Source organism: Varroa destructor, unplaced genomic scaffold (assembly GCF_002443255.2).
Source record: "Varroa destructor unplaced genomic scaffold, Vdes_3.0 BEIS01000005.1, whole genome shotgun sequence".
NCBI lineage: Eukaryota > Metazoa > Arthropoda > Arachnida > Mesostigmata > Varroidae > Varroa > Varroa destructor.
The window spans coordinates 24,001,699-24,015,619 of NW_019211458.1; the positions used below are offsets into that span (position 1 = coordinate 24,001,699).

The 13,921-nt window shown below is 40.7% G+C and overlaps 1 protein-coding gene and 1 long non-coding RNA gene across 10 annotated transcripts in view; one reads left to right on the forward strand and one right to left on the reverse strand.

Moving 5' to 3' along the window:
- The window catches only part of LOC111251611 (zwei Ig domain protein zig-8-like), a 112,954-nt gene extending 99,714 nt beyond the window's left edge, over positions 1-13,240 (reverse strand). For 3 of the 7 annotated variants that reach the window (XM_086989723.1, XM_022808335.2, XM_022808334.2), the window contains exons 1-4: positions 12,167-13,240; positions 2,642-2,892; positions 1,844-2,156; positions 1,254-1,601 (exon numbers count right to left, since the gene is read on the reverse strand). In XM_086989723.1, coding sequence (XP_086845849.1) covers positions 1,254-1,601; positions 1,844-2,156; positions 2,642-2,892; positions 12,167-12,272 — 1,018 coding nt within the window. In that variant the 5' untranslated portion in view covers positions 12,273-13,240. Of the gene's footprint in view, positions 1-1,253; positions 1,602-1,843; positions 2,157-2,641; positions 2,893-6,153; positions 6,458-12,166 lie in introns of those variants that run through there. The other 4 variants (XM_086989722.1, XM_086989721.1, XM_086989724.1 and 1 more) reach the window with 4 other exon arrangements.
- The window catches only part of LOC111251612 (uncharacterized), a 39,954-nt gene continuing 30,181 nt past the window's right edge, over positions 4,149-13,921 (forward strand). Inside the window, exons 1-5 of one of the 3 annotated variants that reach the window (XR_015328075.1) lie at positions 4,149-4,627; positions 6,450-7,470; positions 8,374-8,463; positions 10,421-10,658; positions 13,313-13,843. This is a non-coding gene — a long non-coding RNA (uncharacterized LOC111251612). Of the gene's footprint in view, positions 4,628-6,449; positions 8,178-8,373; positions 8,464-10,420; positions 10,659-13,312; positions 13,844-13,921 lie in introns of those variants that run through there. The other 2 variants (XR_015328076.1, XR_002673879.2) reach the window with 2 other exon arrangements.

Below are 13,921 nucleotides of genomic sequence, written 5' to 3' on the forward strand. Positions count from 1 at the left end.
TCAGAAAGACTCCAACGGTTATGTGTGTGTGTGAAAAAGTGGTCTTGCACTTGGGTCACAAAAACTGTTGCAGCAACGGTGGATAAATGTGGGCTACCCGAGTTTGGACTTTTGTAGCTCACTACGTTCGGCTAAGGCGTTTTCGGCCGAAAGAAAGCACTTTATTAGGCCTTATAAGTTCCACGAAGACTTTAAAAAATACATTTTAGTAAAGTCTGTATCTCTTCACTATGAAGTTTTCAGTGTGTGCGAAACAAATATCGTAAATAGCTTTTATGGCTTGTCGATACCGACAATCTCACAAAATCGCTTATTTTTCTTTCTGCATGGAGTTCAAAGCAAAAGGTAAATTTTGTAGGACCCAGGTGCACATCGTGCGTCAGAAGAGTCAGACAGCTGCTCTCGGAGAGAATCAAAGCCAAAAAATTCGACCGATGTTGTTTGTTAATCGATTTTCTAAAGTAAAGCGTCTCCAACTTTCTTCCGTGAGAATTTTTTTATCCTTTATTCAAAAATGAGCCGCTGGTATGATCGGTAGCTTACTCGCGATTCATAGGATGTATCTAGCAGATTTTCGGTCAAACGTAATGTTCTTAGTGTAGCGTCCAGAGGAAAAAAAGTTATGCCACTACAAGTTTTTTTTCCAGAGAGGCAGGTGGGTTACTTAGTAAGCTTATGTGTTCTATAAACTTTTGTGCAATCGTGGACAGCTGAGATGTCTTTCAACAAAATCGTGCAACAGCTTCTACCAGCCAATTATTATAGCGTTAATTGCTTGAGAATACAAGCGTGTTCTGAGATGAGCGCATATGGTTACTGAACAACCCATGTTTGAGCCCGTTGCATTGCTATACTCAAAGCATTATCAAGCGAGAACGAAACCCGTTTCAACATGACAACGTGGACAATTGCAAAGGGAACATTGAAAACGAGTAGTTTGTGAGGGGCTTCGGGCCCGAACTGGAGCTTTGGTCACGATATTGATGGTTATATTGAATAAACATGACTGTCAGGAGTAATACTCTAGCACACTTAATTATATATATGCATATATACCACTGTACGCACGCTAACATGGGCATATTTATTTGACGTTTTGTTATAGCCTAGTTCTATACGCCTTGAACACAATGGACAAAAACGACCTATAACATAGATGAACCGGGCAATGCATAAACTAATGAGGACCATGTCTCGCTCTCTTGCATCAAACTATGCTAATGTATTTTGCCCCAAATTTTTTTTTTGCCTACCTTGGAGCACGTGCACTTGCACCCTAGCTGGGGCCGAGTCAACTGGGGCGCAGGTATAGCTTCCTGAATGGTGTTTTGCTGCGTTCTGAATGACGAGTTGCGAAATCTGTGTAGGTCCGTCTGTTAAGCTGAGTCTAGTCACATCTTGCCATGGGTTATGTGGCTGTAAGCTGGTAATGTTGATACGGTGACGCGAATCTCCGCTATCGTAGTTGACTACTCGATCGCCGTGGTACCAAAATATGTGAGTTGGAGGCAGAGGGCAATCATATATCACGCATGTTAAGCTTACGACGCTACCGCCGTTAACGAACACCTCGCTTCCCTCGAGAATTGACGCGTGTGGAGCTGAAATCATAGATAACTAGGTGGTAACGTTGATCAGATAGGCTCCACACAGATAAGTTTAATCTTACCAAATCGTCTTTCGACGTATATATTTGTCTCTGTATAAGCTGAATGAGATAAGGATACTTCGGCGATATATCTTCCTTCTGAATTCTGACTATTCTATAATATTTTCGAAAGTTGCAAATTTTTCCGCGAGGTGTCTGTCTGCATTACAATGGTATTCCATAATATCTACTTACAGAGAACGTTGAGGGTTATTTGTGAACTGATGATGGGGTACCGCGTGTTAACCTGACATTCGTACTCGCCAGCGTCCCCTTTTTGTACATTTCGAATCTGCAGCATCCAGTCTTCGACAGACGCTGTCGAGGGAACTGTGATGATCTGTCTGGAGCTTTGATTAACTAGATCAGAACCATTGCTAGCGGTTACTGTTGTGAACGACAGGGCATGCGGCATTTCAATACGTACTGCTGAAAATCGTTCATCTGTTGTATACGTGATAACTCCCACCGTTAAAATATGGTAGTCGGCGCGGCGAATCCACGTCACCTACAAATAAAAACACTCACATGAATCACAGCTCCTGCTGATTATATAAATGTGGACCGGTACAAGTAAGTTGACACTGTCTATGTTACTTGCAGGTTTGTCGTCATTATTTTACTTTTAAGTTATAATAAGGAATACGGTGCCAAATAACCAATACTGTGTAGAACGACTCATATGCTTATAACCTATCCGCCAAACGGGAGACTATCAATTAGCCTGGGGGCCTATTCTGTACTCCTTATGTGACGATCTGTGCCAGTAGTTATTACGTCAGCTCACTTAATCATATAGATTGCATCCAGTTATACTTTCCCCATATCGGCACTCAACCTTATTAAGTTCATGCGTCTGAGTGTTAACTCAAATTTTCCAGTTCATTAATATAACTACTACTACTACGACTATTTAAAAAAATATATAAGAAAATAACGGATTCTCATGCACGGTAGCATAAATTTCGTTCGATGAATTTTTTAGCAACTGACGGTTTTCTGTCCGGCATTATGCACGTAACAATGAAGGTAAGCTGTAGCTCCCAACTGGCCCGTTACATTCGTCGGAGTTAGGGTGTGATTGATGCTGGGTGGCGGCGCATGCGGCCCGTGAAGGCCCAGACTGCTTGAAAAGCCTTTGGCAAAGGTCCCTCTTGGTGCCAAAGAGCCTTCTCCTTTAGCTGATTCTGTGCCGGAGTCCTCATGCCATCCTGCCGAAGGCCGCCTATCTGAGTATCGTTGACCTTGAACAGATGAAATGGGCTCGGTTAGCTTCGATTTAGACTGTAAAATATTTTTACATAACCCAACGTGCATAGAAGATATCTGAGTAGGCAGAGACTCAATATAATTATAGAAATGACGAGAAAATCCAGTGAATTAAGAATGAAAACAAATTTTTACACAAAAAAAGTGTTGATCTAAAAAATGGGGTTTTGACCGTTTAGAGCCTTATTGTAATGATCCAAATAGCTCAAAAAAACCTAGATAATGATACCATGGAGCAGACAAAAGAATTGCACTTTATGTATCATGTTGTTAAATCACAAGTTTTTGTAGAATCTGTATTGAACGAGATTAAATAAAGACAATTAATGCTACACACAATCGAAGTTCGTGACAGAGTCTTCCAGGACAAACTTTTCGATCGTAGACTTTCACAACACTGATGGGAACCCCGTCGAAATGTAAAAGAAAGAAATTATCTTGTGTTGTCTTTAGCCAAAATTATTACTCAGTTGGCAAAACAATATCATCTTGAGTTAACTCGAAGAACGTAAACAAGTACATTTTTCGACAAATTTCGATCGATGTAGAAGTACTACCATGTTTGACGCATCTTATAATCATATTAATAGGTTTATTTATTGCGATACACCTGTTACTTTACATAAAAGCAATATAATCAAAGTGTACACGTATCCAAAATGCAAATGTACCTATAACTAAAGTGTGCATAGTGCACATACAACGAACATGTAATCAAGAGATGAGTTCAGCCAAAGCAACCGTTCAGAGATGGTGTGAAAAACCTTCAAGGGGTACGAATAGGAAGACTACTTGTTAGTGCGTCATACATTTGAATCAAATCTACAACCTTAAAGCGTCTTTTATGTACAACACCTAATTGGGACAAACAATACGCGATGCGCAGCATCCTTTCGAAAATGTAAATGTCTGAAGCTATTTTGATAGCAATTTTAGTACTTGTCAGACACATATAATCTGAAATTTTTTAAGACTACCCAACACAATTGGGTGGACACGGCACAACATCATGATGGGGAAAGCAAAATAAATAATTTTATAGCGAAAATAGGAATATTTGACTTCAAATTTTCCCTGTGAATTTTTAACGTTTCTCGGCAGTAGTAATTAGGTGATTTTGGAGAAAGTGTTTTCGAAACAGGAACACCTTGTGCATGTCTGATGCTCATAAGCTAGACTAATTCAAATTATCGCGCCGCAAGGAGGTCGCCAAACTTAGCACTGCGTTTTCGGGTCAGTTTGATACCATTGACTACTACAACAGTTTGTTGTGGTTGCATTCGATTTCGATGGCCTAATAAACATACGTATGATTTTACGGAACTGAGATGAAAAAGTTTTAGCACCGATACGAATCTTGATCGATTGTTGAGTGCACCTCTTGAATTTTTCGTCAATTAGGCGACACATACCGATTAAAAACTGGATTATTATGCTGGGCTTTGAGCATCTTTGAACGCCCTGTTTTGACTGGAAAAACGCACAAAATATAAGTGAGATCCCTACAAACTGTTAGGTTAGGTTCGTTTAACGACCCTGACTTGTTAAATATTTTCTGAGTGAAGTTACCACGCGACGGTTAGACATTCGAAAATAATTGTAGCATGGCAAGATTCCGACGCTAGATATCTGCCAAGGAGACCGGAAGATGTTCTTTTTGGCTCTGACAAGCGCCGCTATGTCAGGTGTCGTAAGCCAGCCCACGAGCGGGTAAGCGTGTCATTTATATACTAGTTGTAATAATATTGTTTCTTCGTGTATACAGGTCACATGCGCTGGCGAGATCTGCTATAGTAAATGCGGGGCGAAATATACCATCTGGTTGGTATCATCTTGAGTTGTTGTGAGAGGGTTGCTTTTGTAAAACTTTTTATGTATAGAATTTTTTTATGTACGATTTTTTTTAACATGTTTTCACAAATATGTGAATTCTGCAACGCATTCAACTGGAGAGAACTCTCACACATTCTGTTGAGGGAAGTAGTTGCATGATCTCAGTTCAATTATACTAGCCCGATTACGTAGAGGTTTCTCAAATTTTTCAACGTCGTTCTCGACGTTGAGTGACCGGGCAGTCGTAACGACGTCATGCAAAATCACAGCGAATTAACTCTCTCCTGGTCGAAGCCGGAGGGGACGGAAAACTGTTTTCAGCGGGTAAACCCAGTAGGACTAAACGTTATTCGAGAGTACGAGCCATGCCGCCCTCAGCCTTTCTATGTGACATGTACCTTCATCATCTTAAAGTGCCTTCGATGACCCTAGGTTTTTTGGATCAGATCATGTGACTAATTGTGTTTGTGGTAGTGATTATTAGAACCTAATGTTAGTTTTGTACGTTCGAAATCACGTAGTCTCGTATGATTCATTAGGAAGTCACCTCGAGCAACTACTAGAAACCGGCGTGTAGGGCGTTATGGGTTAGATTATTTGTCTGTGAATAGATAGAGAGATCTAAATGTATACAGATCGCATGTGCGAATCAATTCCATTGTCTTTTGTTACGCAGCGTATACCAAGACACGACCTAAGTTGCTGGAGGTATTAATGAAGATCTTGTTGATCAAGGCCTAGCGTTTTTATTGGATTAATAAGGGTCTAATCTAGATACGCGTTTAGACATTAGAAGATTTTGTATTGTGACTAATTGGCACTTTGTTCGCCCATTGCAATTGAATGCATTCATAGATCTGTGTATATAGTCCTGCTGCGCATTCATCAAAGTGTATAATCCTGTTCCCCTTGCAGGGCCGTATCGTTACCATACGTTCTAGGAAGTGCGATCGTAGAAATACGGCAATCCAATACAGTGCTTAGCTAAACACTAAGTGGTCATTTTGCCACCGTGCTACCCTGCACGTTTGCATAGCTAAATGGGGACAAAATATCTAAACTTAGTAAAATCCTACGGATTACTTATAGCTTAATCCGCGGATGTTAATCCATTATACCGTTTTAACGCATCAAAGCAGTGTGATCGCTCTTGGCTGGCTCATAGATTCAACTTACAGATGCTGATTATTTCTCAGATTCCAAAGTTCGTTTGGAGTAGCTGCTGGACTAGTTTCTGCATGTAGATCATAGAAAACTGACTGGTGACATTACGTGATATTGTTTGTTGATTCATAATAACAATAATAATAATTGTTACTGTTAGTGTAAAGAAAAGAAAGAGAAGGTTTTTCAGAATCTAAACACATTATATAGAAAATAGAATTCTAGTACGAGGAACAAACCATTTAGTAAATTCGCCGTTCTCGTACTGTGCCCCATCCAACCTATGTAGTCGTTGTAGTATGCAGAACGTGTACATTTGCCTGATTTTCACTCTCCTTCATCGAACATTTTTTCTTTGGTCATACAACTTTGACAACTCCAATACTCAACGTTTTATTCCTCTTATGATAGCTGAAATCTTAGCAGATATTTAGTTATTTTTGCTCCCCATAAAAATAGCGCGATCTACTCAACGAGTCTACTGGTGGCAAAATGGTATCATGCATCAACTACGTCCAATTCTCTGCCATTACAGTGAGCTATTATCGTCACGAGCAGTGCTGACTCATGTTGTCTCTGGGCTTTCTCTTCTTTTTTCGCTGCCAAGCCCACGTCCGTATTACGAACCCGCATCTTTCTTGCTGGTCGTCGTGGCATGGCCTTCTGTCATCTGGCTATTTTTTCTCTCTTGTCCGCTGTCTTCTCTATCTGCCATCTGTGACATCGAAGTAGACTGGTTTCTCTGGCTACCCCCAAGGCCAATTTCCGGAAGCGACAGTTAGCATAGCTGTGAGGAAGACGTTTACGCTAGGACTGAGCGGGACGCATGACAATGATAGACGACGAAGAGGACAACGACAAACGAAGACGGCGAGAGACATGGGCAGCGAAAAGAAGCTACGTGTGGAGTACTACCAACCTAAACTCAAAGGAGAATTGGAGCCACCTATCTTTTCTGGTCAGAGAGGCCAGAAAAGACGCGGTGCAAGCCTTTATGGGACATCTCCTCTGATACGAGTTGAGGACGCTATGATGGCGACAGGTGGCGGCAAACTTCACGCAAGCGAACTGGCACGTAACACAGGCGAGATACACATGTTCGCCCCAGTCCAACTAGGCAGACAACGTAGCTATTTACCCATACTGCCAGGGTGGAAAGAACGGAGAGGCAACGACAGCCGGCCGCAATAGTAGACAACAGAAAAACCCACGACGAACGAGCGGTGGCAGAGTACGTTGCGTTGAGTGCTCATTGTTGTGGCCATCGCAAGAAAGAAAAACGAACGCTAGCAGCCGACGAGATGGAAGCTGACCATCAAGTTCCGCCCGCCCCTCAATCAAGATAAAGATAGAAAAAAAAAGTTTGGGCAGCAAGAGCTCATTCAGCCAGCGGTGATTCGAAGGTCCAAGACAAGCACCACCTCTGCAACCGCTGGAGCATCCCGGAAGTGAGCATCGCTTCTTCTATCTGACGGTTTTTGCTCCTGTTGCCGTAGCTCTCGTAGAAGAGTCATATCACATGAAACCGAGTGGGCGTCTGCCATATGAACACAAAGGTTTTTGTCTTAAACTACCCGTTTTTAGTGCTCTATGCCTGGGCTATCACATACATATAAAATTAATAGGCGGTAGGTAGTAAAAGACTGTACTAAAAAAAAGTGTAGAGTGCTTTCCCCACATGGCCAAAAATAACCGTGGACTGTACACTTTGATTTTATTAGGAAATGGAGAAGTACTTTATATTTGTCTAATTCTATGCCATACTTTAGCTATTATGGTTACATCCGGTAACCTTTCTTGTTAGCTCGCTATGTGCGTACGAACCTCGCTAATGTGCGAACTTCGTCTACGGACATCGGAGGTCATGTCCGGGTATATGCCTGGGTTGTTTGGGACATTGACCAGCTCTTTCTAAATTCACAGATTCCTCCGTCCTGGTTGGTTTAGTACTGCTTGTTTTATTAGTCAACATATCTGTGACCCTACAAGGGCGCACCCTTAAACTTAGCTAAAATGCAGTATGTTCGCGACAGTGCAACGGTTCAAAGTTTCGCCCTTGTTTTCAAATGGCATGCAAAAGAGCCAAACACATGACTCCTCTCCTTTATAGATATCGATATATCTATAGGTTGATATACGTATTAAGCTTCACAAATCTCCAATGATAAACATGTCTAAAAGAGTTTTAAACATGATCTGATCTTTTATCGTAAATAAAGAACGTCTTCAATCACTAAGCTAACAAATACATGGTAGACAGAAACTTTCACGGTTCTCTTGTTAAATATTCTCTCAAATCTAACAAACAGACATGTACTTTACGTGCCTACTATTCCTAATTAATCACTAACGGAGCATAATTCAAGGGCCATCGACAAGGTTATCTGGACCCTAAAGACGTAGTTTCCAGGAAAGACGTCGTTGAAAAAGGTTACAGTTATAAGTTGTCACTCTTTCAGGAACATCAACACAAAAACAAGAGCCTATGGGAAGTTTCTTAGGTAATTATACCTAGGAAAACGTTTATTACGCAGGATTCACGCAGGAAGGTAAGAACATCGCGATAAAAGTAGCGCTTCGGCTAACTTAAGTTATCGCTATTTAACTGTATCATATTTTCACTTCTATTTTTATTATACACTATATTTATTCTCACCAACAATATATTACTTCGCATAATGGTTGTCTATGCATCGTTGTCAGTAACCTTCGACATCACGTTGAGACTTATTGAGTCTCAACATGATGTCGAAGGTTACTTCGCCTATTGAACTTCCCTATTGAGAAACAGTCTAGATTTTGAATACGCGGTACTCTGTGGGAGCAATGTCTGGCACTTATGGTAGATAACGGATAACGTTCTGCTGTAACTCCTCCATTGTTGCCGCCTTGGTGTGTCATCTAATAGAAACTTTTTCATCAGCCTTTTCAATTATACACAGCACACTTTAGCCGTAATCCAGCAGATAAAGTAAAATTCATTAAGTTAAAGTGGATAAGATCTGCATCAAACCAGAAAGCAAACAGCAAAAGCTTTTGCAGCTGCATATTATCTAGGAAAATGAACTTGATCGTCTGCGACTATCGCAGAAGATCGATTCCTCATCGCAGGCCACAATTCGGTGCAATAATAGATCACTATTTGAATGTGAGAACAAAAATAAGCATCGTTACATCTGTTTTATATCCTTGCCCAAATCATGCGGCACCCATTTGTCTAATTGTTTTACCGAATAAAGTTAAACAAAGCAAATAGGTATGCTATTGTTATCTGTATTGAACTGGAATACGAACAGCCGCGCGTTCAATTTTTTTTTGCAAGCTATCTGCCACAAAACTCAGTTTCGGGTTTAGAATTTTTTCTAAAATTCTTTGAAACAGCGATTTATGGTGCCTCTAGTGGTAGAACCTCCACCGAATACAACGTTTATACGGTGAGCTGTCCTTATCGGAACATGGAACTTATTCTATTTTCATAAACCATTAGAATGTTTTTTCTAATTTCTCATGGCTCACTACACTGTTGTTCCAGAAAATAATAATTTTAACTATGCTTAATGCACTAAAACGGTCCGCTTCGTTCAGTATCGAATACCACGCATTTAACACGAAATGTGTGGGGGACAAAAACTCGTTTTAATGATTTCTATATCCAGAGTAAAGCCTAGCTCGAAACGGAAAGTAACTGAGCATCGGGAACTTGTGATCGCCATTTTGGATTCGTGTTCACATTGGCGGTGGCACGCACCTTTTCCTTAATCCATAATCAATCTACTCTGCTGCTTTTTCGGATGATGCTGTCGTGCCATGGGGCCAGGAAACTATGGTCAGATACGCGTTGTTGAGCCTAATACGGCCAATTTCAGTTTCCACTTTGTTAAATTGTCAATCAGTTATTACCGCTGGTTCAGTGAACTAAAGTTGGCGATATTGAATCCATTAACATTACACGAAATAGGCTTCTGATTTGAAATCTGATTCAATAGAAATTTTAATTAAGCAGCGCTGAAATCTGCTGTTTATGTTATTTATCAATTTGCCACCCTTAGGCCTTGATATTTAGACAATGTTCATACATAAATCCTTGAAATTTAATTAATTCGTTCATCATATGAAAAACTTCCCGTATATCGTCTACACTTCGTGTGTCTAAAAGCTGAACTTTTTTTAAAACACACGAATCGACAAGTCGTTTTTACATCGCGTCCTGGCATGAAGTGAAGCTCCTAAGCCGCTACTAGCATCCTATTCATTCAATATTCAACCGTCTAAATAGACGATTATCTTGTCCAGATATATGCTAACTGTGTTCAAGTGTCGACCGGCAACACAGATGTAACGGAAACTGAATAAGATAGAACCAACATACGGCCCTAACCATTATTCGTTGTAACCTTTATGATAAATATGAACCTACGTTGCGCTCGAGATTTTACGGGCGAAACCGCTTTGATGAAGTTATATTACCTATTTGAAGATGTTTTGCGAAAAACTTTTAAATTTAAGGTAAGATTGGTCAGGACAACTAATCCGACGGTAATTAGTGCGTCTATCCGGTGTGACTTCTACAAGCAACGGTAGCCCGCAGGCAAATTAAGAGTCGATAAAATCGCTAAGTTCAATCCGTACGGAAGGTTTGATTAGGACACATCAACATTTTTCAATTAGCGGATCACGAACCAATTTCTCCTATTCAGTAAACGTACGCATCACAAAGATCCAGTGGACTTCAACTACTAACGTGGTAAGTTCAGGCACGATTCCGCGCTTTGCTCCTCAAGGATTCACCATCTAATAATATAGTACTGATTAGGTGATTTAAAATACATAATTTGTCCGAAGCGTAAAGTGGAAGCATCGCTTCGAACAAAATGTATGTTAACTGCTTTGGGAGAGTTTATAAATACACCCTGTTTGGGAGATGCAAGCTCAATTTTCTTTAGCTAGCTAGCATGCATGCATGCACGCATGCTTATCGTATATAAATTTCACGTAGATACAAATTGTAGAAATTGACAAAAAAATAGATAAATTCCGCCGGTCACATTGCCACGTCTGGCTTATTCTCTGGGTTAATGTTTTCGTGATTACACCGTTTACAAAAGTAAGTCATTTCACCAGGCAGGATCCTCATCATTGACTACCCTATTTGGGGTAAATTCATTTTACTTTTATTTTTAAATGCAGACTTTTATGGACTAAATGACATTCATGATGATATCAGCAACAATGTTTACCAAACTATTATCACGATTAATACGTGGACACCGAACGAGGGTCGAATGACCATCTCGCTGAAGCAACGTATTATAAACCTTCTGTGCTACGAATTTGAAGCAAGGAGAGAGTGGACGCAATCGTGCGTGCTTCATACTAGATTCGAAACAAGGAACGAGAACTGGTCCACATTTTCAATGTACAAACGCTGCGACCTCGTGTTCTACTTCGGGCCGGGATGCGGGCAAACATTTGAATTACAGATCAAAGGATAAATTTATAGATGTACTATGTTGGTTGTTGCGTCTGAGTCTCTTGTTGTTCTGTCTGCTTTACGTCTAAATTTGGAAATTCGCATACACCGACAGTGGGCTCCTTAATGTACGCAGATAAGGCAAATGCAGCACAAGTCCCCCAAAAAAATTACCTAAACGAATACTGATGGGATAATAATAAATTGTAACTATGAATGCCGGAACTACGATCTTAGATTGAATATATGTAACATTTGGCGCATGTATATTCCATTGTTCTATTATTGCAATTGCTACTCTAATCAAAATGTATTTTTGACATCATAATAGAGCCCAGTTTTGTCACACACTTTTCGGCTTAAGCATTGTTACGTAAGCTGAAAAAACTCGCCGTACGTTTCGCAAAAAAATGCGCCCATCTGCATTGTACTTTCATAGTAACTGTTTCAGTTTAACTGTCGCTGGTAGTACCGTCTGCTAGATAAATTGTTAAAAAACAATGAAACGTTTGTCGTATTTTGTTGAAATGGCCGTGGTCCTAGGTGAATAGGTTACTACATGTGAAAATAATAGAAAACTTATTGAAACGATCGTTCGGAACACATCACTAGGTAGATTTTTCGCAATTGAATTATTAATTCACCCACGGGAAAATCTTTACCTGCTGCAATTAAAGAGCCTTAATCAGCATTATAAAACACTTGACCACAATTTGTACGTAGGCATACTGAATGTATAATGAAAAAAAGTTGCCATTTATCTTTCATCGAACAACACTAACCCTGTACGGAACTTTGCTGCTGCTGCTGCTGTTGTTGTTGAGCCGTTACAATCATGACCGCAATAAGTAGCATTAACAGAGTCACGGCAACCCGGCAGAACAGCATGTTTGATACAGCCTTTGCGGGTTTTTTGTCCCAGCAATAAGCGGACTTCACGAACACATACGCAATACTGCACACAAGAAAGATGATTAGTTATCCAGATCAGGATAGCCTAGACGGTTTTCCTGATTACGTAATCACTTCCCGGTTCATACAGAGTGGGAACACCGATTTCACAAATTATTACACCTCGTTGGATAGGACGCAATTATCCTTTCAGGGCCACCCGCTTTAATCGACTACAGTATGCCTACGTAGATGCACCCAGCAGTAGATCCATGGCACAACGTTGTTCGCAAACACGTCGTGATGCGTGCTTGCCCCGTAAGGCGTGCTCAATTGGAAACAGATTTAGCGCTCGGCCATCACTACTGTCTATGTATCGGATCGATGACAGCTCCTTTGATGTATGTAACAATTCCGCTGAAACGAAAGAGTAGCTTCGAGGCGATCGAACTACGACAAAGAGTAATCATTGACGGACACGTGTACCTCATGAGCTATATATTTATAAACGAAGCACTAAAGTGATTACGGGAGTTGGTACGAAAAAAACTTTTCTCGCCCATTCGGCGTTTGTTTTTTTCGTTTTTCTTCGCTATTTCACACTATGGCAACACCAATCTCGTAGCACAATTAAATATGGCCACCTCCTGTGCACTAATAATAGCTTTTCAACAATACACATAGCACAGATATTAGCCGAGATGTTTTCTCGCCGTTGCCAATTACCTTATAAATCTCCTAGTCAGTTTCTACCCTGTTATTATTATCATTATTATGTTTATGAATTCCTCATTTTCTTCTATTACTCTGCACTGCTTCGAGCTTACGATGACGATAACCTCCCAGCTCGATACGCCTAACTCGAATGGTGTCACAATCAAGCCGACGATGGTTTGATGAACTTATGACAATCTACATTTGGCTAAATAAAATCAACGCTGGCTTTTTTTTTATCAACCGCTGGGATGAGCATCGGATGTTAACTAAACGGGCTTCGTTGCTCGTGTCATTTCATTTCGTCTCTTCCCCTCGAACAGACCTCTTTCATGCGGCGAGGGCCCCAACAGGCTACAAAGACAGACACGCCGACCATCGGCAGCGCCGGCTATCGGAGCCAATCCGAGGGCAAATACCTAAGCATTACAGCCCTCCTTCTCCAAGTTTTGCACCAAGACGATCTCATAGCCCTTCCCCACATGAGAAACCTCAAGTGGAATCGACGGTGCGGTCGTGCCAACCTCTCTGAAAAATACCTCGCTTCATTCAGTCGCCTGTACGCGAGGGAGGTAAATCGACTCGATCTCCGCCCATCGCAAATCACGTGCATCGAACGGTATCGATGTCAAATTCTTGGCTTGGCATACGTGAGCCTATTGTGCGGCAATGATTAGAGGGGCCTGATTTCCATGATATCCTTGTTTGTATTTGATCGATAGGATGTGTAGTTTAGCGGGGAATTTACTTTAGGAAAATGATCATTAGTTTTGTAAAAGTATAAGCTAGTATCGAAACTGTTTACCATACCAATATCGTTCTTAGTAAAGGTGGCAGTTATGACGAAACTATAAGGCATGTGTATGTTTGATATTTTTTTTACCCTTTTCTTGTCGACGAAAGCAGGCGGCTGTATAAATCTACACTATATA